At 45.4% G+C, this 25,828-nt stretch overlaps 1 protein-coding gene and 1 non-coding gene across 2 annotated transcripts; one reads left to right on the forward strand and one right to left on the reverse strand.

Annotated features, from left to right (window-relative positions):
* Positions 1 to 2,165: 2,165 nt before the first annotated feature.
* On the forward strand, positions 2,166 to 2,234 carry TRNAN-GUU (transfer RNA asparagine (anticodon GUU)). Its single transcript has one exon. It is a non-coding gene; the product is annotated as a tRNA-Asn (tRNA).
* A 3,299-nt stretch (positions 2,235 to 5,533) lies between these two features.
* CA6 (carbonic anhydrase 6) lies at positions 5,534 to 20,068 on the reverse strand. The gene is made up of 8 exons (XM_056865505.1): positions 20,015 to 20,068; positions 14,699 to 14,847; positions 13,339 to 13,434; positions 11,654 to 11,720; positions 10,965 to 11,122; positions 10,408 to 10,531; positions 7,287 to 7,385; positions 5,534 to 6,147 (listed from the first exon to the last, which is right to left on the reverse strand). The coding sequence occupies exons 1-8, from the start codon at positions 20,034 to 20,036 to the stop codon at positions 5,534 to 5,536; spliced, it is 1,329 nt and encodes a 442-aa protein (XP_056721483.1). The 5' UTR covers positions 20,037 to 20,068.
* Between the last annotated feature and the right edge of the window lie 5,760 nt (positions 20,069 to 25,828).

A 25,828-nucleotide genomic window follows, 5' to 3' on the forward strand; every position in this document is an offset into this window, starting at 1 on the left:
AACGGTTTTGTGTCTCTTCCTTCTGGGACCAGCAGTCTTGATGGCGCTTGCCATTCTCATCTGGCTGTTTCCATGCTGCAGGTGACCCCCACACACACCCTGTACTTCCTTACTGCAACTTCTCAATAAGGGTAAAAACTCATGCAAGAGGCAACTGTCTTGCTTCAGGTGCCCCAAATTTTGCAATCGCTGGTGATGACACACCTGTAAAAGCTGCTTGCTTAACCAGAAGATGCTTTTGAAGAATGACACAGAGCTTATCCCTGATTCTGAAATGTTCCTTTCCAAGCACGAACAATGAGGCAGGAAGACAACTTGTCGGCAGAGTGATTTGAAAAAGAAGAAGAGTTGGTTTTTATGTGCTGACTTTCTCTACCACTTAAAGAAGAATCAAACCAGCTTACAATCACCTTCCCTTCCCCTCCCCACAACAGACAGCCTGTGAGGTAGGTGGGGCTGAGAGAGTGTGACTAGCCCAAGGTCACCCAGCTGGCTTCATTTGCCAGCAGGTGCATATTTAGGAAATGGTTCTGTGATCTTGGCAGCCAGCAGCTAGACTGCTTTAAATATGCCGTCCTTGATTCCCTGTAAGGTTGGGCCAAAGTGCTTTGTGGAATATATTGAAGGTAAACAGATCCTGCCCTGACCTGGATGGCCCAGGCTAGCCTGATCTCGCCAGATCTCAGAAGCTAAGCAGGGTTGGCTCAGGTTAGTACTTGCATGGGAGACCACCAAGGAAGTCTAGGGTCATGACGCAGAGGCAGACAATGGCAAAGCACCTCTGTCCATCTCTTGCCTTGAAAACCCTACAGGGGCGCCACGAGTCAGCTGCGACTTGAGGGCACTTTTTCACCACCAAACAGATCCTGCTACACTTTAATTATGTTGCCTGCAAAAGAATGTCAGGCAAGATGAATGGCCAGCTCTTCCATTTCCACATCCTCGCAGTTAGAAGCATAAACCAGTCCCTCCCTGAGAAATCTGTGGAGGAAATCAGTACCTCGGTTCGAAGTTTTCACCAGAAGTCTCTCAATCTCATTTTGAAACATGGCATGCAGTGCCTATGTGCCCCAAGGGTGTTATGAGCACGTGCTCGTATTGTATGCCTATAAAAAACCTCTTGAAATTTGATTGTGAGGGACAGCAAAGAAACTCAGTGCAGAAAAGGCATTTGACTGGCTAGATTTGGAGTAATTAGTGTTCAACAATTCGTGCATCGTGCAGAAATCTGTGCCTTATGGAGTTCGGGGTAAGGTTTCTTCCCCCACCCAGCACAATGTACAAGGGGCATCTGTAACGCAAGCAGGAAATCTTAATTGAATTTCCCTCTGTGCCAAGGGTGTCTCTTGTTTCCCTCACTTAATCCCATACAGAGGACAGGAAGCATGTCACAATTTATTCATTCTGCTGTGGCACTGCAAATGGAAACTCATTCAGCCTGATGACTGCTCTGGCATTTATCACAACCAGCACCTTAAAAAAAAGAACCTTTGCTGAAATATCAAGATGGAGGGTCGCTAATGTGATCTCAAGTGACAAGATGAACTGGAAAAATTCTGAAGTCCTTGATTGTGTGAAGGGATCGGGAAGATGCCAGATGTTCTGGCGCGTAAGTAGCCCGGCTATTTAAAGGGGCGACAGAGTCTGTTACAGCATGGGGCTTATGCTCAGCTCCCCTGTTTTCATTGAGCCAAGTTTACGAGTAATTTATAATTAAAACAATATGGAGCTCCAATGTTCTCAGCTGGGCCCAACTGAAGAGGCACAGCCTGTTTAAGAGAGCTAGAAGTTGGCATTCCTCAAATCTATTGTTCTACTTCCGTCGATTACAAATCTTCTGTCTAAGCAATCAACTTGTCTCAGAAAGCTTGAGATTTCAGTACCTGCTTTCCCCTCATTGTTGTCTTTTTCTGCTGGGCTTTGGACCGAACGGTAGTTGTTAAGGACGCACTGGAACTGTGATGCCATTTTAATGAAAGGCGTTGCACTGATTTAACTTTTCACACTCCCAGCCAAGGTCTTAACAGTGGAATCCTAAGGACACTTCCCTGGGAGGAAGCGCCAGAAAAAGATTCTGAGTAGACTGCATAGGATTGCTGACTAAGAGCGGTAGAAGGATGGATTTCTTTCACCCTGTTGGTTCTTGCTTGTGGATGAGGGGAGGGGCTGTGGCTCAGTGGTAGAGCATCTGCTTGTTATGCAGAAGGTCCCAGGTTCAATCCCCAGCATATCCAGGAACCAGGCAAGTAGGTGATGTGAAAGACCCCTGCCTGAGACCCTGGAGAGCCGCTGCCGGTCTGAGTAGACAATATTGACTTCGATGGACCAAGGGTCTGATTCAGTATAAGGCAGCTTCATGTGTTCATGAACAGTAGCTGTTGTGAGTTTGGAACTGAATATGGTAGAGGGGGGATAAAGAAGGCAGCAATCTCCGCAGATCTCGGAAGCTAAGCAGGGTCAGTACCAGGAAGGGAGACCTCCAAGGAAGGTTCTGCAGAGGAAGGCGATAGCAAACCACCTCTGCTTCTCTAATGTCTTGAAAGCCCCTTGCTGGGGTCACTATAAGTCGGCAGTGACTTGACGGGACTTTACACGCACACACACACGCATGGAGGAGGGAGGACAGTAAATAGTGCGTGTCCTGTTCAGATCGGGAATCACATTTTGCTGCTGCACATTGTAAAAAATCAGAGCATCATGGTTTCCATGAAACAATTTGATGAAAGTCGTTTGTACGTGGTTGGATCTGTGATGGCCAGTTCCCAAGCACGCCGTGTTACTTGTTGTTGCAGTCCCTCAGTGAGCACAAGTGTATGAATGTGTGTTTTAGACTCCAAGTATTGTGGGCATATTGTTTCCTCAAGCTCTGGTATTAGCACCATCCCAGCCAAAAGGCCACTGGTGGTCCCCCTCCCCCAAAACTCCACCTTCACCGTACCTGTCCTCTCTCCCACTTTGGAGTGAGCTTCCCAGATGAGGGCCGCAGAGGGCTTGCTAACTTGGAAGGCACATCTGGAGAACGAAACGCTCTTCTCACCTGCCACTTCAAAGGCCTGTTTCTGACACACCTGGGACACCTCTGTCTGGGCTCCGTGACTTCACGCTGTGGATGATCGTGTGACGGAATTGCTACCCTTTGCAAAATAAGTTCCCCGCATGAAGGAAACTGGCTTTTCAAGGAGATTCTTACCTAGCCTTCTCCCTGACATGGTAATCTTCTCCGTGCAGAGAAGATGTTTGTATCGAGTACTCCGCCCACAGCCTGAATTGGTATAGACCAGACAGAGGTTTATCCCCTCGCTGAGAAAGTCCAGCATAGGCCATTTGTGCCTCTGTGGTCCAGGGCCAAGAACAATCTCAAGTAACTCCATGGTGTTATCCAAGCTGTTTAATTTAGCGAGGTGGTCAGGAGGTTCTGAATGGTCGAGGTGTGCTCCTTAAATTGATTTAAGTTCAAGGAAATTTCAGTTTTGTTACAGGTTTGCATGTTGTTGGTTTGCTCTTCTTTCCCTCTTTTCAAACAGAGGGGCTTGTTTCATCTTAATATCAATAGATATTGATATTACATACATGCATACATACAAGTTTATGATCTAATCACGATAATGACTGGTCTTAATATTTTTGGTTTTTCAAAAAATAACAACGGGACAGTATTTGTGTATGAGAGATAGGAAAAGGTGGGGTGAGAGAGAAAAAGGAGAATGTTGTAAATATCTTGGCGTGGATTTGTGTGTGTGTTTTTTTTTCCTTTTGGTTTTTATCCCCTGGGAGGGATTGTATTTTGTACAGATGATCATTGTGTATTTTTTGTAAGTGAAACAAAAGGAAATAAAGACCATTTTATAAAACCTGAAGAGATGTGATTTTGGTGTTGATGTTCTGAGAAGCTGCACACAGGGTCTTGCCTTCTGCAGTCAGAAATTCTGGCTCCTTGGTGAGGTTTGTGAGCAGGATCCAGAGAAGATTTGGGGAGAGTCTGGTGCAGAAACGTTTCTTCAGGAATCTGCTGCTTTAGGGAAAGCACAGAGATGGGGCCAAACAGCTTTTGGTGAGTCCAGAGGTGGAATCATTTGTAAAATCCATTTATCCGACTAAAATGTACAACTTAAAATCCTGGCATTGTTCTCCCCTTCTCCATCTTATTCTTGCCCCAACCTTGTGAGGTAGGCCAGGCTGAGAGAGAGAGAGAGAGAGAGAGAGAGAGAGAGACTGGCCCAAGGTCACCCAATGAGTATGATCAAGCAGGGATTTGAATCCAGGTCTCTGCAGCTTAATCCAACCTATTAACCAGGGCCATAAGATGCTCTTCTAATACACTTTGGTGCTGTTCAATTACGATGAGCCGGGTTTACTTGGCTCAGACTTTATTATTGTACTAACATGGCCTTGCTGCCTCTGCAAGTTACAGTGGAAGAAGAAGAGGAAGAAAAAACCCTGAAAGCATTTTGTGTTCCAAGGGAACTTCCTGGCCCCTGGCAAACTCAGAGGACAACACGCCCAGCGCTAGCTTCGAGGATATGGCACAAGTCCTCCACCCCATTTCCCAGCTACGGTTGATCTAAAAGCATCCCCGTGGCCCTGCAAATATTTCTGCTTCAGAGAAAGACATGCCTTCTCCTGTTTTAAGAAACCGGAGCTCGGCATTTGACACACCACGCGGATTTAACCAATAGCAGCCTGAAGGAGCAGAACCTCCCTTGGCAGCGTTTGAGGGACGGTTGCCAGGATTCTGTTTGCAGACTAGCCTTCTAAAAACGGTTGCGTTTGTGCAGTGTGTGTGCGCACACAGGAGGATTTGCTCGCATACATACAGCACTGTGCAAGTTCGCACACACAGTGGTATCAGCACAGCCCTTTCCCCACACCATCCTGGAGATATTAGGTATAGCAGATCTGACCTTCATGCAGGTACATTTTTATGCCATACGTTTGGGGGCTCAAAAATCCAGGAAGGAGTGAAAATTGGGGCCGCGTGGGAGCCCATGGCTATGCGAGGGGGGCAAGCAGAGGTTTCCAAGCAGGGCTGGATTCAGAAAGCTGCCCCTAGACACACCAGAAAATCTAGCTCTTACCTATTCTCTATGATAATGGAGACTCCCCGCAGTATTTCTTTCCAGAAAAGAAAACAAGGGGGACGCTCTACCACAAGGTGAGAAATCCCTGTAATTAAACCTTTAATGTGTTCTTACACACAGCCACACAGTCATCTTCTCTTTGATCAACAGCCCCGCCCCACCCCTCCTTCCCATAGTCATCTATTTATCTATTCTACAGCTTGCCAATAGACAGGGAAAGTTACATAGCATTTTCACCCTACAGTGAGATTTCCCTGTCATGAAAAGGTGTGTGTGATCTTGCCCAAAGCTTTGGCACAAAGTCTTTGGAACAGTGAGATGGGAAAAAAATTCAGAGTGGAAGGAAAAGGAACCTGTCCTTTGAATAGTGTGCAGAACAATTAATACTACGTTTGTGTGAGTTGGAGTTTTCCCCAGAACTGACTTTCCAAGACTTGCTGTCTTTCAAATGAGAATCATTTGCAACTGCTGCTGGTCTCCAAAACCACTCCACCGGACAAAGTCATGGGCGTCTCCCCCCAAGCGATGACGTTCCCCTTCTCAGCTCCATTCTTGCAGGCGGTGAGCTTCTGGATGTCCAAGCGGTCGAGGACACGATTCCAGAGGTTGAGGTGGCTTAGCCAACCGGAAAACCCATTGGAGAAAACGTCAAGCAGAAAGTTCTTCTCCTTCCCAAGGATGAGAGTCCCATCCTTGTGGATGACGTATCCTTTTTCAATATTCTGGCCTGTTCCTTCTACTCCGTTGACCCACATATGCACAGTCCCGCTGGCAGAGTCCCATGTAATGCAGTAATGGACCCACGCCGTAGACTCGCGATCCAGGTCAAAATGCAGAGATTGACCACCGATCCACACGCCCAAAGCTGGGCCCACAGTGGCCACCAATTCTTTGTCCCTCTCCGGGGTGGAATAGTGGAGCACGGTTTGGGTCCCTTGGTTGTGGTTCTGGGACCAGAAGCAAAGCGTGAAGGCGTTGAAATCCATCTCCAGCAGGGGTTGGACCTTAACGTAGCTGCCGACGTTCTCGTGTGGGAAGTAAAAGGCCAGGAATGGGCCTGAACTGCCACCTGAAACAACCAATCAAAAGCTTTTATGTATTGGCAGTACTCGGCCTGATATTTGGAATGATCAATCAAAAGCTCTCATGTTACAGGCTAGTATTATTAAGCTGCCCTGAGCATGGATTGCCGGGAAATGGCAGGGTATAAATAAAATAAAATAAAAATATACAAAATAAAATAATATAAAATAAAAACGGTTCCCATGCAGCAGAACATAGCCTCTCATTCAAGGTGGAACACTAGTCTTGTATTATGGACAAGACTACCATGCACATTTCGAATCAGCTTTAAATTGCTTTAACTGTCCTGACTCAGTGGGAAAAATGGCACGAAGTATAGTTCTCTGGAGGGATCTGTAACAAAGATTTTTTAAGACTCACACAAAGTTATAATTTCTGGGAGTGGGGTAATTTGAATCTGAAAAGGGGGGGGAGAAATCCGAACCTCATTTTTAAAAAGCCTTTCTTCTGCTCAGAAAGAGCTTCGAGGAAGCAGGAAGCATTTGAACCCCCGCCTCTTTACACACTGCTTTGTAATTGGCTGCATGCTTTCTGTGATGGAAACCCAGCTTGGGTGTCCCGCACTTTGCATTATGCATGGGGTTTTCAATCGGGCTGAGCTCAGAGGAGAGGGAAGAATCAGGTTAACAGAGGAATGGGAAGGTCCGGGATTTGTGAGGGCTGGCAGCAAGGTCATCTCTAATGGATGGAAAACTCATGCATAACTCTAAGGAACATCCGAGACAGACGGGGCCAACGTGAGTGAAAGTACCCATGCATAAACGACATAGGTCAAGAGGGTCTCTGGATCTGGCAGGATCCATGGACCATCCATATCTTCTGTGTTAATAGCTGGGGCAGGGAGAGAAAACGAAATTTGCCCGCAGAGAGTCTCTAGCTAGGTCCCTGGCATCTCCAGTTAAAATCTCAAATAGAATAGACTGGAAAAGACCCTCCTTCTGCCCAAGTTCCTGGAGAGCTGCTGCCACTCAGTGAAGATGTTACTGAGCTAGAGGGTCAACAGCCTGACTTGGCACAAGGCAGATTCCTCGTTTCCTGTGACTCGGCAGTTTGCGTGGCCGGCTCCCTTGGCTGAGCGCAGGGTTTCCTTGGGAATGAAAAGAACCACAAGTCCAGTCTTCTTACCAGACTTGCCCATGACGTCCACGAGATACTTCTTCATTTCCTGAAGCTGGGTCCGTACTTCATCTAGTTTCGAAGTGAAGGTTTCCGGTTGGCAAAAGCCTACAGCAATGCAAGGGCCACCGTAATTAGTTTCACAATGCCTATTCGTGTATGATGCTATCAATATCGTGGCGCTTTTGTGCAGCAGGAAAAAGATGGATCTTACACACCGATGAATTCCAACAGTGAAGGGGCAGAGAGGCTCGGGAAGATACACCAAATGGTTATTCTTCATTTCAATAAGTGTGCCTCAGTTAGGGTTGCCAACCTCCAGGTCTTAGCTGGAGATCTGGATTTGTTTCCCCGCTCCTACACACAAAACCAGTCGGGTGACCTTGGGCAAGTCACACTCTCTCAGCCTCACCTACCTCACAGGGTGTCTGTTGTGGGGAGGGGAAGGGAAGGTGATTGTAAGCTGGTTTGATTCTGCCTTAAGTGGTAGAGAAAGTCGGCATATAAAAACCAACTCTTCTTCTGCTATAATAACTGATCTCCAGCTGATAGAGATCAGTTCACAAATGACCATTTTGGCTATTGGACTCTATGGCATTGAAGTCCCTCCCCAAACCCCACCCTCCTCAGGCTCCACCCTAAAAACCTCAAGCCAATGGCAAAGAGGGACCTGGCAACCCTAGCCTCAGTCTTAACAAGAGAGCTGTAGCCATTTTTGCAATAAACAACAGGGCTATTGTATGCCTCTTCCTGTCTCTGCCCTTCTATTCTCCATGGGACTTTATGTTGCTAAAAACTCTCCTTTCAAAAAGACAGTGGTTATTCGATTATTGCTGGGGCCCAGGGGGTGACCACGGGAGGTGGTGGAATCTGGATGTCTGGAAGGACTCTAGACACAGGTCAAGAGTGTCCCTGGATCTGGCAGGACCTATGGACAGACCATGTCTTCTGTAGTAATAGCAGTAGTTTGAAAGTCCCCACTGGGGAGACCATGTAGACCTGGACCCAGGATTCAGCTGGCCTACAGTCAGCTCTCCTTCCCCTTCTGAGGAGGTTCACTAGAACTTGGATTCAGGGAACTAAATTGGCTACACCCTTCTCCATGAGACTGACCACACTCCCTCTTTTTAGAAGAAGAAGAGTTGGGTTTTCTCTACTTTTTAAGGTGAATTAAACCAGCCTACAATCACCTTCCCCTCCCCACAACAGACACCCTGTGAGGTAGGTGGGGCTGAGAGAGTTCAGAGAGAACCGCGACTAGCCCAAGGTCATGCAGCTGGCTTCATGTGTAGGAGGGGGGAATCAAACCTGGTTCTCCAAATTAGAGTCCACAGCTCCAAACCACCGCGCTTAACCTCTACACTACACTTAGACATTAAAAGAATGATTTTGCTCAGAATAACCTTTGGACATTAAAAGAATGATTTTGCTCAGAATAACTTTTGTGGGTGTCCTGATTGTTCAGACTTTTAACATCTTTTAAAGTGCTACATCTATCATATTTCACTGTCTATATTTTTGTTGCTTTGGTACTACTCCTTCTTATCTGGCAAAGGGAGCTTTGACTCTGGAAAAGATCATATCCTGAAAATTTGGTTGGTCTCTACAGTGCTAGTGGACTCGAATCTAGCGTTTCTGTTGCAGACTGGCTGCTGTCTGAAATGACTCCTCCTTATAGTTTTTAACGATATTAGGACGTTTGTTTTTTACTCTTGTACTTTGCTTTGGAATTGTTGGAAAATGGCCCGAAATCTTGTTTTTGTCAATCAACAGTAGAATTACTGAATTACATGATGGCGTTGTAACGGAGCCGTAACCTCCATTCCTCAGAAAGGTCAACCGCTTGTGTGTGTTTGTGGGGAGGGGTCTTTCCTCTGCTGCCTGAAACTAACCCTGACATGTGGCTATGGATCTTTTGACCATCTCTTGGATAAACTGAATGCCTTGGGTGTATTTCAATAGGGGGTATCTTTCCATGACAATAAATCATCCCAGTTGAGTCTTCTTGAACCTCTTCCAGTTTTCCAGCCCCTCTGTCACCATCACTCTAGCGATCCAAATTTTCCCTGCTGGCCACTACCCTTCACCCACATTTTCAGTGGCCTTTGCTCCTCCTCCGAGGAAACTGTTGCAAAATACTACACGAGTGTTGGGCTAAATTTAAGCCTTGTGTGATCTACTTTATATCCAATCCTTGTGATCCAGCACCGTAGAAAGTGCAAACTCAGGATAGGAAGTCGGTTTCAGGTAGCCGGCTCAAGGTTGACTCGGCCTTCCATCCTTCCGAGGTCGGTAAAATGAGCACCCAGCTTGCCGGGGGTAAAGTGGGGAAGGCACTGGCAAACCACCCTGTAAACATAGTCTGCCTAGTAAACGTTGGGATGTGACGTCACCCCATGGGTCAGTAATGACCCGGTGCTAGCACAGGGACCTTTACCTTTTATTTTTTTAAAATGGTAAATACAGGCAGTGAAATCCGCTCAGATGGATCTATGTTCAGCTTAACTGCATACAAGGAAAACATCATGCACATTCACGATTGGTGACATCACAATCTTTCCAAGATTTGCTAAATCAGTCTCTGTTAGGTAATCCAACATAATAAAATAAATACATAAAAAATAACAGGATTACTGAGACTGGGGTAAGGGGGGATTCTGGGAGGCCCAATAATCCTGAGGGCCCATTGAGCTGAGCAAGTCATGTGATTTGTTTTCATATGAAAACTGGTTTTGGGTTTGAGCGCTGTGAGGATAGGGTTGCCAACCTCCAGGTACTAGCTGGAGATCTCCTGCTGTTACAACTGATCTCCAGCCGATTGAGATCAGTTCCCCTGGAGAAAATGGCCATCTGGCAATTGGACTCTATGGCATTGAAGTCCCTTCCCTACCCAAATCCCACCCTCCTCAGGCTCCGCCCCCCAAAAAAAACCTGCCGGTGGCGAAGAGGGACCTGGCAATCCTACATGAGAAGGATCCCAGAAACAACTGGCAACCCCGTGTATAGACTCTTGCTTAAGAACATGACAGTGGTCTTGTTAGCTCAGAGGAATTCAGTGTGCCCTGTTTGAATACAAAGGTAGCATTCTTTCTAATCCAGCTTCCCACAGGCTTAAGTCACTAATGCATACCTTCAGCAGGCTTGACGCGGAAAGACGATTCAACCACCCTGCCATGGAGGGGCTGGGCATGGCGGTAATCATTCCTCAAGGTGTTGTTCTTCCAGTCAAGTAAAGCATTCTCCAACATCGCAATCTGCAAACAGGCATGATACAATAACGGGAATGGCTAACACGTTCTTGCCATGTGGCATTCTGGGCATTTTACGGACTGAACCAGACCCAGAAGCCGTATCTAGCCCCAGGAAGAACTTTTTGGGTGGCCTCATCAGACTTTTTGAGTCTACAGAGCAGGGATGAGATATTCAGAATCATCCCAGTTTTAAACCAGGCAAGAAAATGTGCTTCAGTTATCAGACGTTTGGGTCTGGAGAATGGAGCTGCTCCAAGAGGAGAAAGGCCATTCCCGCATTACTATAAAAGACGTTGTTACAGCAATAAGTGTGATATGTCAACAAATGCTCTTTTAATCTTGCAGAACTCTTTCTGTCACCTGAGATTGAGTGACAGCTGTCAAGAGGGCAGAAAGCCAAACCGTGGGGAGGAGAAATAAAGAAATATCTTCTGACCTGTGCGTGAGACAGCTTGATGGGTGAGTCAAATATAGTCCAGATCACAGTCTCTGAACAAGGGGGTGTGGTAAGGGAGCCTGGGTATCTGTAGAAATTTGAAAGGTTTTCAGGCAACAGGGACAAGATGTTGAGGGTGTTGAGCACAGTGGACTGCCCTAAGAAGAATAAGAATAAGAAGAATTTATACAGCACATAGAGTATGAAAAGCATTTCATGTACATACCTTACTGTAATCTTTATGGGGTTGAGGGAGAGTGACTTGCCTAAGGCCACCTAGTGAATTTAAGGCAGTGGCAAGATTCGAACCAGGGACTTAACTGATACAAAGCTCATTCTCTTCCAAGGCCACAACTTGGGTTGGGAAGTGGACTTTAAAATTCCTAATTTGAACACTTCCACTCGAGAATGTGAGCTCCTTGTTAGATTTAGGGAAATGTATGATTTTAAAAAAATGGCAACCAGGGGTCTCAGCCTAAAAAGCCTCACAGGGTTGTTGTGAGGGTAAAGTGGGGGAGGGGAGAACCATGTACTGTGCTGAAAGTGAGCCTTTACCACCACCGCCAGTGACTCTTTGTCACGAGGCTTGCAACGCTCAAAACATTTTCCCCGTGCAAAAAATAAATTGCTTCATCTTGCCCAAGGAAAGGATATGGTGTCAAGATTTAAGGGTAAATCTACAAACATACCTGCATACTTGATTTTGGCCAGGCTGGCAATGAAACCACTGTAGTAAGTATTTTCTAAATCCCCACTCTACAAAAGAGAAGGCAGCGTTTCAACTGGGAAAGGCTAGCAAGGCAAAATAATGAACATTCCTGCTCATAAACACTCTCTTTTCCCTTCACCCCACCTCGCCAGCAAGCCCTAAATATTTTGCCACCGTAGAAAGTTAGACAGATACATGTAGAGTGTTCCTTATCCAAACATCCCATATCTGGACTGATCCGAAAACTGGACCCTTTGAGAAGGCATGTTTCCTCTCACCTAAAAAAATAAAATACAGCGTACTCTGCATGGTAGGTGGAGTCTGAAAGCCTGCCGTTGTTAGTTTATCGGTTGTTTGGCGTTGCTCTTGTTTAACAGCTGATACAGGTATTCTGGTGAGAGTTATTTATTTATTTAATCGATTTATAACCCGCCCTCCCCGGCCAAGGCCAGGCTCAGATAGTTACACCTTTGCTTTCTTGATGGTTCAATGTACACAACATTATTTTTTAAAAAAATATTGTTTAAAATTACATTCAGGCTATGTGTATATAAAACATAAATAGATTTGGGTCCCATTCCCAAGATATTTCTTTATGTATATGCAAAAATTCCAAAATATTCCAATATATGGAAAGTTCTGAAATACGGGACCACTTCTGGTCCCAAGCAGTCCGGATAAGGGATACTCAATGGGCGAAAACGCATGGTCGCTTTAGCCTCCTTTATTCCCTGTTTCAGCTAGGATTCAGCCAGGATCGAACGCATGCGTGTTCGCCAAACGTGCGTTCAATCCTGGCTGAAACAGGGAATAAAGCAACCATGCGTTTTCGCCCTGTTTTATTTATTTCTAGCATTTCCTTTCCCTTTCGTTTGGTGCCCTCTAGTGTCTGCCTTTGTGACAATTTCCATCCAAAAATTCTCCATAGCACTCCCACCGGTTGTATTCAGACACCACAAAGTATAGCTTGTTTGTGAGAAACCTGGCTTACTCTCAGGCTCACGGGCTTCTTTCCCCTCTCGTGGGTGGTTTAAGAAGTCTTCGCTCTAACCCAGTGGTTCCCAACCTTTTTTTGACCAGGGACCACTAGGACTTTTTTGTTCGGTGCAGGGACCCCAAGGTTCAAAATAAAAATTCCGGGAATTTGAAAATAAACTTTAATCATAACTGTTAGTTAAACATTAAACTTAGAATTATATTTGAATATATATATTTTATAATAGAGAACTTTTAATTGAAAATATTAATTTATTATGGGTTTATAACTTTGTTTCGCGGACCTTAATTTAGTTCTCGCGGACCCCTGGGGGTCCATGGACCCCTGGTTGGGAACCAGTGCTCTAACCACAGTTGGCTGTGAGGTCTGAATCTGGGCACGTCAACAAAACGTAGGAGTTTGGGGTTTCTAAACCGGCCATGGTGTGCTCCAAGAACAGCTAAATTGGATATCCTTGAGGCAGGTTTTTTTTCTTGTTTTGAATGTCATCATCATGATAAAATGGGCTGAATGATCCATGCATAGAAATCTTAGCCGATCAATTGTACAGATTTTGGACAATTGATTGGTTCATTGACGACAAAGAAACAGAATCAGGCCTTAGAAGACAGCTCTACCAACCGTCGGCCTATAGCTGTGTTCCCTCTCCCTGCTGAGCGGCCGCCTACCTCATACAGAAAAGCCAGGACCGCCAATCCGTTGGGCTTATCCTTCGCTTCTTCGAAACTTGAATATTTGCCTGAATTGTAGTGGACGATGTGCAGCTGTGAGGGACGAAGATCAGAACTATTAAACGGTGGGCTTCAATAGCGATCTTCATACCTTGCATGGGAAAAAAATTCATTGCTGCCTCCTCTCCCCCAGGATGCTCAAAGGATCTGATCGCTTGCCTTCTGACAGCTGCTCTGATTAGGGTTGCCAGGTCCCTCTTCGCCACCGGTGGGAGGTTTTGGGGGCGGAGCCTGAGGGGGGCGGGGTTTGGGGAGGGAGGGACTTCAATGCCATAGAGTCCAATTGCCAAAGCAGCCATTTTCTCCAGGGAAACTGATCTCTGTTGGCTGGAGATCGGTTGTAATAGCAGGAGATCTCCAGCTAGTACCTCGAGGTTGGCAACCCTAGCTCTGCTAGAACTATGCATGAAAGAACGACCAAAGTAGTGTTCTCAGAATTGAACTAGGCAAAATGCTGGGAATTATATGATGGGAGTTCCCAAGTTTTTTGTGTGTAGATAGCAGAGGTATGGGAGCCCCAGTTTAGATTGGGACTACTCAGGGGGTTCTAGGTAGCCCATAAGTGCTATCAAGGAAGGGAAAATTCAGATTGTCAAGACTCAATTCTTTAATATATTCTGATCTGGGGATACGTTTCAGGTACCACCACAAGCTCATGCCAAACAAAAAAGCTCATACCCTGCCCGAAATTTTTGTTAGTCTTTAAGGTGCTACTGGTCTCTTTTCCATTGCTAAACAAAACAATTGCAGAGAAATAAGCCAGCCCAGCAAGGTAACCTCTTTAACCACAATAGGCCAGAACAAGTCATGTAGTATGCCAATAACCCCTCCCCACACTGCCCAAAAATATTCCTGGTCAAACTCGCTGTCTGGAGCAAATAACATGAGCTGGGAGGTTTCCTCGCCCCAGCTTAACCCAAGCTGCTACTAACAGAACTGGCCGTAGCTGTTTAACAAAGGAATTCCCTACTGTGCTTCCACTAATACTAATACTTAGTGTAATGTATGGGCATCAGTTGAGACATTTGCATAGCACTTACAAATGCCCAAAGTACTTTGCATTCATTACTTTGTTGCAGCCCCTACAATAAGGCAAGGTAGGCCAGCATCATTATCCCCATATTTTAAATAAGATAAAGCTGAGAGGTTGCCTAAAGCCAACAAGTGAGCTCATGGAAAAGGTGGGGTTTGAACCAAGGACATTTTTTGGTTCATAGCTTGCTATTAGGCTGTATCAGCAAACAATATGTGAAAACTTTTTCTTTGGTAAGGCTCATCTTTCCAAACGGCTTCGTACTTCAGCAATGTATCGCATCCCATCGATGGTATGTTCAGATCCGCTGGCTTCCAGGTCCAGTCCTCCCCAGTGAAAGTGGAACTGGACTGCTGTGAAGGTATCAGGAAGCCCTCTGATGATGGTCATGGTTGGAGGTAAGTCTATCTGCACTGCAAGACAGCGGAAACAGGAAGTGATGTCAGAGACAAAACAGGAACTGATGCCAGAAAGAAAATTTATACAATTGCCATAGGTGCAAACTTTCAGAATGTTTGGTCCATTAACATCTCTCATTAACATCTAATGTAAAACAGCCAAGTTTAATAAATACTTGACCAATGCATTAAAGGACACATATTGATGTCTTTATGACCAAGTACCCTATTTGGTTTCTCAGATACTAAAAACAGCAATCAGACACTACACTAATATTTATGGGATTTCTTTACCAGGGTTTTGACTCTTCAGTGTTGTCGCTTTCTTTCTTAAAAGTTCTCATCAGTTTTCTATTGTGATAAGTTTACCCCTCAGCAGATAGTGTGTTTGTGAACTACAAGTCATTTTCTGCGATGTTACGTAATCAGTGTGTATGAAAATCTTAAGCTTTTTCCTGTTTTCTAATATTTTTTTCATTTAAAAAGCCTGTGAACATCCCATTACATTGAAGCATATCAGACAATGAGGGTATTTTAAAGAGAGCCAGGAGGAATACTCTTTGCTTTTCTCACAGATGGCTGGTTGCATTTGCAAGACTCTAATAGAATCCAGTAATAAAACATGTCCACTGTTTCAGCAGCCATAGATCAAATCCAGGAGGAGAGAAAATTGGCCTCTCCTTGCTATAAAATACCCTGCCAAGTCCTGAAAACAACATTTCAGTCCTTTGAAAGTAACACAAGAAGATCTGATTCCTTGCCCTGTGCTTTTCAAGTAGGAGAAGATTGCTTTTGTTTAAAAGACCTGTGTTGGTCAGACAGGTTGAAAACAGGTTTCTTTACAGCTTGTAACCACTCAGAGAACGCCCCCCCCAGCAGAAAGCCCCACAAAAGCCTCAGTCTGCACTATACTATAATTCTAAACAATTATTTAATTGTATAATTATGGGATGACATCTTATTTCATAACTGGGGTTGTTTAAACTCTCCCTTAAAGGTAAAGGTCCCCTGTGCAAGCACCGGGTCATTCCTGACCCATGGGGTGACGTCACATCCCGACGTTTACTAGGCAGACTTTGTTTACGGGGTGGTCTGCCAGTGCCTTCCCCAGTCATCTTCCCTCTACCCCCAGCAAACTGGGTACTGATTTTACCGACCTCGGAAGGATGGAAAGCTGAGTCAACCTTGAGTCGGATACCTGAAACCGACTTCCGTCGGGATCGAACTCAGGTCGTGAGCAGAGCTTTTGACTGCAGCACTGCAGCTTACCACTCTGCACCACGGGGCTCCTAAACTCTCCCTTACAGGGCCTAAATACAAGGAGAAAGGCAGGCACTGAAAAACAAACAAAGTTCGTAGACTCACAAAAGGATTTAAAAGCTATTGGGACCAAGCTTTTGCTTAGGAAAATTTACCAGCCACTAAAGAACTGCAGAAAAATGCTTACAGATCAAGCTGGTTTGAGGTAGCTCCTGTGAGTGAGCCAGGTTTCATATTTGTGGGAAAAGGTAAGTATTCTAAATAACAGCTGGCTAATTATAGCAGTTGGAATTTCTTTCTATCTAGTGATAACGTTCCGTGTATGAGTACTGTATTATTTGGTTTTGTCTTTCTGTTTTATGCTGCTTATCTGACTTTTGTGAGCAAGATGGAGCAATCTGATCATTTAGGTGTATACTGTTGTCTTGATTATGCATTAATGTATGACAGCCAGGAACTGAAGGCTGCTTGAAGCGCCTCTGGTTTGTTCCAGCCGTGTGATTCTAGTATTCTACTGTTAGCACACATTCCACCATTAGGGTTGCCAGGTCCCTGTTCGCCACCGGTGGGAGGTTTTTGGGATGGAGCCTGAAGAGGGCAGGGTTTGGGGAGGGGAGGGACTTCAATGCCATAGAGTCCAATTGTCAAGGTGGCCATTTTCCCCAGGGGAACTGATCTCTATCGGATGGAGATAAGTTGTAATAGCAGGAGATCTCCAGCTAGTACCTGGAGGTTGGCAACCCTATCCACTGTGCTTCTATACCTGAGAAGCACAAGCACCATCACATGCAGTAGCTAGGGTAGGGTTGCCAATCTCCAGGTACTAAATTACAAAGTCACATGTATTGTTCACAAGTAGGTGCATACAAACGGGTAAGTGTATAATCCTGGTTTTAAATATAGGTAAGTAAACACATCACCATGTATATAATAATTCTAACAATATTTTTTCTTCTTCTTTAGCAACAATATATTCATCAGAAGTCAGACGTCTGATGAATATATTGTTGCTAAAGAAGAAGAAAAAATATTGTTAGAATTATTATATACATGGTGATGTGTTTACTTACCTATATTTAAAACCAGGATTATACACTTACCTGTTTGTAAGCTCCTACTTGTGAACAATACATGTGACTTTGTAATTTATGACCTGTGCTTGGATATGACTTTTGCATTATAATGGTAATATTGGAATTATATTGAAATTGCTTGGAATATTTGTTTTCTGTGTGAATTTTGGTTTAACTACTATATACACAGAAGTGTCTATCTTTATATTAATATTAACCTCCAGGTACTAGCTGGAGATCTCCTGCTATTACAACTGATCTCCAGCAGATAGAGATCAGTTCACCTGGAGAAAATAGCCACCTTTGACAATTGGACTCTATGGCATTGACATCCCTCCCCTCCTCAGGCTCCGCCCCAAAAACATCCCACCGATTGCCAAGAGGGACCTGGCAACCCTAAGCTAGGGGGGTGGCCGACATTTTTCCAAGGCCTTGGCCTTGCCCCCCATGCAAATTGGTTTTTGGTCCAGCAGCTGATGATAATGACAGTGTGAACAAGAGCACGTGGAAAAGACCAACACATGATCACGAATGCAAGAAAACAAAACAAAAACATTGCCTCATCCCCCCCAAAATAAAAAAAAAAGACAACTAATTTACAGAGAGCGCACCACCGATAATACCGCTGTGCTGAAACCCTTTAATGAGAGGCTGGGAGAATGCAGCCGTATGTAATAAGCAGGCAGCCTGGGCCCATTACCTTTCTGAGCAAGACAATGAGAGCTTCTTTTGCCTCTGAGACAGTTTGTCTCCAGGCTCTGGAGCTTGTGTTGTATGTGTTTTATATGTTTTAGGGAAACTAAGAGAATTGGGAAGGCATGCTGCCTCGTTCAGAAGCAGCAGGAGCTCCTGTGTTTTCTAGCAGACTGCCCTTTTCAGGTTATTTCTCTTTGGAAGCGCTCATCTCTCCACTGGCCCAAAATCATGTACCACACCTGCACCAGTAGGGTTACCAGGTCACTCTTTGCCACCGGCGGGAGTGTTTGGAGCGGAGCCTGAGGAGGGCGGGGTTTGGGGAGTGGAGGGACTTCAATGCCATAGAGTCCAATTGCCAAAGTGGCCATTTTCTCCAGGTGAACTGACCTCTATTGGCCCGAGATCAGTTGCAATAGCAGGAGATCTGCAGCTACTACCTGGAGGTTGGCAACCCTATGCGCCAAGCAGGTAGGGCTGCCAACCTCCAGGTACTAGCTGGAGACCTCCTGCCATTACAATTAAACTCCAGCCAATAGAGATCCGTTCACCAGAGAGAATGGCTGCTTTGGCAATTGGACTCTATGGCATCGAAGTCCCTCCCCAAACCCCGCCCCCCTCAGGCTCCGCTAGGGTTGCCAGGTCCCTCTTTGCTACCGGTGGGAGGTTTCTGGGGCAGAGCCTGAAGAGGGCGGAGTTTGGGGAGGGGAGGGACATCAAAGCCATAGAGTCCAATTGCCAAAGCGGCATTTTCTCCAGGTGAACTGATCTCTAATACAGGTTGCAGCATTGACTTACTCTTGATACCTTTTTTCCCTTTTGTTAAAGAACAACCCAGGTATACAACCCAGGTCTTAGGGCTTCACTGCACACACAAGTGAAAAGACGCAGCACTCAATTCCCTGCAATTGTAAGTTTCTCAGATTTTACAGGGCCTACCTACAGCCTTTAAAGCTTATAAGGGCTAGAAACTTGGTATGCGTGTATTTTCATTAACGCAGAAATTCTAACAATGTTGACTGTTGATTCCAGTTTTTTTTTTAATAGCATAATTGACCATTCTGATGATATGCTTTATTTATTTTTAAAGTGCTTTCCACATTTCAAAATCACTTTATGCTGGTGTAAACAATACAATATACGTGAGCTAAATATTGGCCCCTTCCTCTTCGTACTGTCTGTTGTCAGAAAGGTTTTCTAGCAACATCCCCGTGCCTCGCTAGAAGAATTAACCAGCATATAACATTGGATCTATTCTTTTGTCATTATTTTTTAATGTCTCGTGCAGAAATGCAAACAACGCTGATGTTCTCGATTGTGTATGTGCTGCTGACTGGATTTCCCGCTTCCAGTTTGAGAAAATCAGCACAAAATTAGCAGAATAGAATAATAATAAAAAAAGAAACAGATGACAAAGCGAGAAATAAACGAGATCAGGAGAGGTAGCTTGTTCCGTTACAAAAAAGTGAACCCCACAGGGTTGGCAAATGGTATTCAGCTGCAAACATACAAAAACCACCCTCAAACCTCCAGGTGTTTTAAGGGTGAACTGTCCTGCTGATGTAATGCACAGAGGTCTGAACCAGGGTTAGGACCCCGGTCACCTTTATCTGAGGTCTGTATTGAACTTCTAACCCTGGTTTCAAACAGTGGTTTCAAGCTAACCATGAGCGGCATTAATCTTGCAGCAGTGTGATTAATGCTAAAAAGAATAAGGAGGAGAATTTCCCATGAGGAAGGGAAAGCCCATGGAGTTTTCCTAATCTTGTAACCATGGTCAAAAGCAAACGTCAATGGGTTAGATCCAACCAGTTTTTCTGATCCTGATAAAGGAAGGAGGGCATCTCTTTGACCACCCAAAACACCTATGCTGAGCATCATAGCATGTACAAAAGCCATTTGGGATGCAGGGGCGGGGGGAGGCTGTAGAACTGAGGGGAATTAGGAGAGATCTAATTTAAAAGCTGGGTGGATACAGTCATGGTCTACAAAATACCATTATGCCTCTAGGCAAGCTAGCAGCTGCTTTTTGGGAAAAGCAAGCTAAAAAATTTAAATAAACAAACAAATAAATAAAAAATACTCTTAAGGAACAATAAATTGCTGCAAGCCATTTAAAGCAGAGACTGAAACGGTATGCAAAGTCTCCTATTTACCTGAATGCCCATTGTTGGTCATTGTGAAATTTCCTTCCAAGGGCCCGCCATAACCCTCAAACTCCAGCGGCTCCAGTTCTGAGTTGTATTTGACATGCGTCTTCTGAATATTGATAGGGGACTGGCTTGTTCCCAGGCAGTCCCCAAAGTGTTTTCCCCAGTTGGCTTCGTCCAGTTCCCCTTCTGCCATTCCACAGACAAGAACAGGTTGTTAGGCAGGGTCAAATTTAGCCCAAAGCAAAGATCCCGGGAGCTGATTTGGGGTCCCACCCCGACTTTCCTCACAGAAGCTGGACTGTCAACATTCAATTGCTTGTAAACAGATTATGAAGCTGCACTTCACTGGGTCCACTGAGTCCACTGCACTTCACTGATCCATCTTAGCCCCATATTGTCTACTCCAAGTTGGTAACTGGTCCCCAAGATGCTCTTCCCAGCCAGGCTACCTGAAATCCTTTTATTAACCATGCCAGGATTTGAACCAGCAGATTATTTTTGTAGTAAGAGAGCTTCATAGAGGATTGGTCTATTTGTGGCACTCAATCCTGATTTTTTTTTTTTGCTATCAAGTCACAGCTGATTTATGACAACCTCGTAGGGTTTTCAAGACAAGAGACTTTCAGAGGTGGTTCGCCATTGCCTGCCTCCACGTCATGACCCTGGTGTCCCCATGAGAGTCTCCCATCCAAATACGGTACTAACCGGGGCCAAGACCCTGCTGAGCTTCTGAGGTCTGACAAGATCAGGCCAGCCTGGGGCTGTCCAGATCAGGGCAATAAATCCTGATAGCTACCATAAATGGAATGTCCCTGGGCAGAGACCCTCTGAAGGTGTGTGTGTGTGTGGGGGGGAGATAATTGAAGTTTCCCCTAGCCACTGCTGGAAAATGGGTGCTGGAACAGATGAACCTTGTCCAACCCAGCACGAATTCTTCTATTTTGTGAATGCAAAGTTATGTACTCTGACATTTAGCTATGCAACTTTTGCAAAACTAACAACCATGAACATTCCATGACATCATGGCAGATCAGGACAGATCATGGCTGCTAAGAAGGCTTGAAGATGAAAGCTAATTTTATAGGGGGGGGGGGATTATTTTCTCTGCTCTTTGCTGTCAAAGTCATTATGGCCTTTTCTACACTCTTTCACCTTTCTCTCCTGGATATATTTAGCCCTTTTATAGCTGGGTAGAAATTTCAAGCCCGTCTTTCAATCCACTTTTGTTCTGTTTTCAATCAATACGGAAATCTTTTCTCCCATCTTTGGCTGTTCCCTTCAGCATTAGCGGTGAGAGCCATCGATTGATCGGTCTGACCGCCGCCTCTCCGGCGGAGGGAAAGAGCCCACCGAGCTCACCGTTTCTTAAAAAGACTCTCTGCCTTCTACAGCCGCCACTTAAAAAAGACAGTTACTTCCAAAAGAAGCTTTTTTTTGGGGGGGGGGTGTCACTTTTTAAGATGTTTGTTCCCCAAAAGCATGCTTCTTTTACTGAAAGCCATTTGGGGTTCCGGGAGTCTTCTGCCTCTGCTCTAATGGCTTTGTTGGTCATCAGCCATGCTCTGCACCGTACTAAAAATGTACTTCAACATTTGCAACACTTCTTTATCCCTTCAGAGAACAAGCCTTCTCGCTTTTCTTCCTGCAAGCCTTTTGCCCTGGACTTTGAAGCCCAAATGGCCAGTGTATACATTCTAGACGCACACACACCCCCAATTGCTGATTCTCAGCACTGGCAACAGATTCCAGGGCTCACTTCTCATTTGAATCACGCCCTGAGACCAACAGTGAAGCAGAAGAAGAGTTGGTTTTTATATGCCGACTTTCTCTACCACTTAAGGGAGACTCAAACGGGCTTACAATCCCCTTCCCTTCCCCTCCCCACAACAGACACCCTGTGAGGTGGGTGGGGCTGAGAGAGCTGTGACTAGCCCAAGGTCACCCAGCTGGCTTTGTGTGGAGGAGTGGGGAAACAAAGCCAGTTCACCAGATTAGCCTCCGCCACTCATGTGGAGGAGTGGGGAATCAAACCCGGTTCTCCAGATCAGAGTTCACCGCTCCAAACCACAGCTCTTAACTACTACACCAGTGCCGTCCTAAGCAGACCTGCACTCTTCTAACTCCACTGAAGTCAGTGGACTGAGATTACACTGCAAACTGCAATCCTTAGCATATGTGCTTGGGAGGAAACCCTGCTGGAAATAAACTGCATTCGTTTCTCTGCAAGGCAAGCATAGGATCAGGCTGCGGTGGTGGCGGAAAGCGCCATCAAGTTGCAGCCGACTTATGTCGACCCTGTAGGGTTTTCAAGGCAAGAGACGTTCAGAGGCGGTTTTCCATTGCCTGCCCCTGCTTAGGGACCCTGGGCCTCCTTGGTGGTCTCCCATCCAAGTCCAAACCAGGGCTCACCTTGCTAAGCTTTCCAGATCTGAAGAAATTCAGCTAGCCTGGGTCAGGGAAGGATCAGGCTGTAAATCAGTTCAAGCATTTAAACCGAACTGGTTTGTCCGTCCAACAAATTGTTGGCAATTAAAAAAAAAACACCTCCAGCAATTGTCCTCCCTCCCCACCCATCCCTATTTCCCCGTTACCTCTGTACGTCCAGTGTATGACATGGGAAGCACTCTGCTGCAGCAGGAGCAGGTGGAGAAACCACTCTCTAGTCCTCATGGTTCTTGCGAAGCCTGAAATGGAAATCCAGCCGATGGGATCGCTGTGTTTTGTTCTCCAAGCCCCAGAAAGGAGTAAATAACAATTTACTCCGAGTCCAGCCCACCTTTCTATGCTCCCTGCCGCAACAATAACAAAGACCAACCAGCACTTTTCACCGTGGGGCTGCCAACTTATAAACCTTAATAACATCTTATCGACCCACCTGGGAGAGGCTGCCGGCGTTCTAATGGAACCGCAAAGTAGCGGCGCGGAGCCGGGAAGAGATCGCGAGGTTAGTGGCACAGAGGCAACATTACAATGTGTGCCTTTTCGCCGCCCCGCTTTCTCCTTTCTGGAGAGATGGCATTGACCTTCCGTTCAGTAGGTCCTGGAAGCATTAATCTTTAATGCTTCAGTCGCTTTGATGGGCCCCAAAAGGTAACAGCGTTTGAATGAGACAGGCCCACCTACGTCGGCGGCCGGTTCCTTGCTGCCTCACCCTGAGCCCGCTTCTGCCCAGACCCTGCTCGAGAACCCTGCCACTGCAATCTCCACTTAGGTTCCTGTAACGGAGGGCCCTCCAAGCGGAGTTTGCTCTTTAGATTCGCCTGGATCCCATGTGCTCTAGGTAAAGGTAAAGGTAAAGGTCTCCTGTGCAAGCACTGGGTCATTCCTGACCCATGGGGAGACGTCACATCCCGACGTTTTCTAGGCAGACTTTGTTTGTGGGGTGGTTTGCCGTTGCCTTCCCCAGTCATCTTCCCTTTACCCCCAGCAAGCTGGGTACTCATTTGACCGACCTCGGAAGGATGGAAGGCTGAGTCAACCTTGAGCCGGCTACCTGAAACCGACTTCCGTCGGGATCGAACTCAGGTCGTGAGCAGAGCTTTTGACTGCAGTACTGCAGCTTAACACTCTGCGCCACGGGGCTCCTTCTGCGCCACGGGGCTCCTATGTGCTCTAGCAGTCCTTATTTACCAAGCACACTGTCCAGGGCCGATTCCAGGTTTCGAGGGGCCCTGGCAGACAATGCCCACCACCAGCCCCCAATACCTTTCCGCCCCCTACACCTGTGTACTCCCACCTTCTCCCGCTCATAAGCCCTCCCACTGCCCACATTCAGTTCCTTGCACCATTTGCGCACCCTTTCCCCAGCAAAACTGGCCAGTGTGTGCAGCTGGGAATACCGCTGCCATGGCTGGAGGCGAAGAGGGACCTGTAAACCCTACTTCCCCCCCGTGATGCTGAGCAGCGGGGGGCGTGGGTGGCAGAGAACTCCAAGCAAACAGGTCCCTCTTCACCACCGGTGAGAGGTTTTTGGGACAGAGCCTGAGGAGGGAGGGATTTGGGGAGGGGAGGGACATAGAGTCCAATTGCCAAAGCAGCCGTTTTCTCCAGGGGAACTGATCTATATCGGCTGGAGATCAGTTGTAATAGCAGGAGATCTCCAGCTAGTACCTGGAGGTTTCAAAAGTAATACAGCACGCTTGCTCAACTCTTATTCCAAGAAAAAATAAAATAAACAAATATTTTCAGACCACAATCTTTGTCTGTTATTTGTCAATAAGGTCAAAGCACAACAGTGTTCACATTACACTCCCAATCATATACACTTATAGATGAAACAAAGCAAAACAAAATACAAGGAAAACCCTTTTTAGTTATTATGTTATTTTTCAATGGAACCACAACACAGCAGTGTTAATGTCACACTTCCAATATCATATACATGTAAATCAAATCAACAAAATATAATTCAAACTATTCCAGTCTGTCCTTTATCAGTCTGTCCGTTATAATTCTAAAGGTTCCCGTCTGGAGATTCCACAACAGTAACAGCTTGTCAGTTTTGTGGGATGTGTAAGATTTTAATTAATTTAATTCTAGCATATTGGAAAAATGTTATTTTTCTATTATATTTGTAAGCTGTGGTTATTTATATAAGTCAGTAGAAAATAGTCCTGTCTAACTTAAACTGAACAAAGCAGGTGATTTTTCGTATCTGGTACAGGATATCACCAAATAACAGATGAGATCATATGCATGTGACCACAAAGATGAGATCAGAGTTAGGGTGGATTTGAGAGGAGGAGATATTCAAATCCTCTTAGAACAAAGAACTCTGGAGAAGTATAAATATGAGGACTAGGCGGAGTCTGTTAGGAGACTTTCACTTTTGAACCCAAAAAGGGCTGAAATGTCTTCCTCTTTTGCCTGGCAAAATAAAAAAAGCTTTTTTCTCCCTTTGCTTCTTAAACCTGGCGTCGTCTCTACTTTGTGATAATAAATCTGGTCACAGAGGAGAGTGTATATTTACATCCAACAGTTCCATTCATTCATGAATTGCAAGTCACACATGTCAATTTCCTTTGTGGATTGCAGACAATGTATACTAGTGCTAACTCTAGTCTAATTCCTCCAAAATGTTGAAAAGAATGAACCTTATCCCGAAGGATACCAGGTGTAATAAGGACGTGTCCTCCGGATATCAAACACGTTTCATATTGCTTTCCTCAGCTTATTACCCGGTAGTAGAATTCTATAAACACCAATTATAACAATATTAGGACAGAATTTTCTTTTCTGCATCATGCCATTTATACATACAGTATGAAAATATGGTAGTACCTGGAGGCTGGCAACCCTAAGGGGGCTGGGGAAGTGTGTAGGGATGGGAGTGAGCAACAGTGGGCCCCAGTGGGAACTGATCTCTGTGGTCTGAGGATCAGTTGTAATTTCAGATCTCCATGCCCCACTGGAGGTTGGCAGATCTCTGATATGTTGATAAGAAATGACAGGACAGTGGATGTTTTTCTAGCATATCTTTAACCTAACAAATGCTTTCTCAGCTTTTAACGTAGAGTTAATGAATGCTGTTCTTGTAACAGGTGTGTTTGGTCTCGGGCAGGAATCCTATATACAAAAACTGAGGTGTTAAAAGGAAGGTCCCCTTTTCTTGTTTGTGAGTAGGGTTGCCAAATCCAGCCTTGGAAATCCCTGGAGATTTGGAGGCAATGCCTGTGGAGGGAAGAATTTGGAGAGGGATTTTACCTAAAATCTATGATATACCACAGAGTCCCTCCGAAACAGCCATTTTCTTGAGGGGAACTGATCTCTACTCTGGATATCACTTGTAATTCTGGGAGATCTTCAGGCCCCACCTGA

Source organism: Euleptes europaea, chromosome 19 (genome assembly GCF_029931775.1).
Source record: "Euleptes europaea isolate rEulEur1 chromosome 19, rEulEur1.hap1, whole genome shotgun sequence".
NCBI lineage: Eukaryota > Metazoa > Chordata > Lepidosauria > Squamata > Sphaerodactylidae > Euleptes > Euleptes europaea.

Coding starts and splice junctions, on each gene's coding strand:
- CA6 (XM_056865505.1), bottom strand. CDS start 20,036: ATGACCAACAATGGGCATTCAG. Junction 13,435..14,698: donor GGATGCGATACATTGCTGAA/GTACGAAGCCGT, acceptor CGTCCCTCACAG/CTGCACATCGTCCACTACAA. Junction 6,148..7,286: donor GGACGTCATGGGCAAGTCTG/GTAAGAAGACTG, acceptor TGGTTGTTTCAG/GTGGCAGTTCAGGCCCATTC.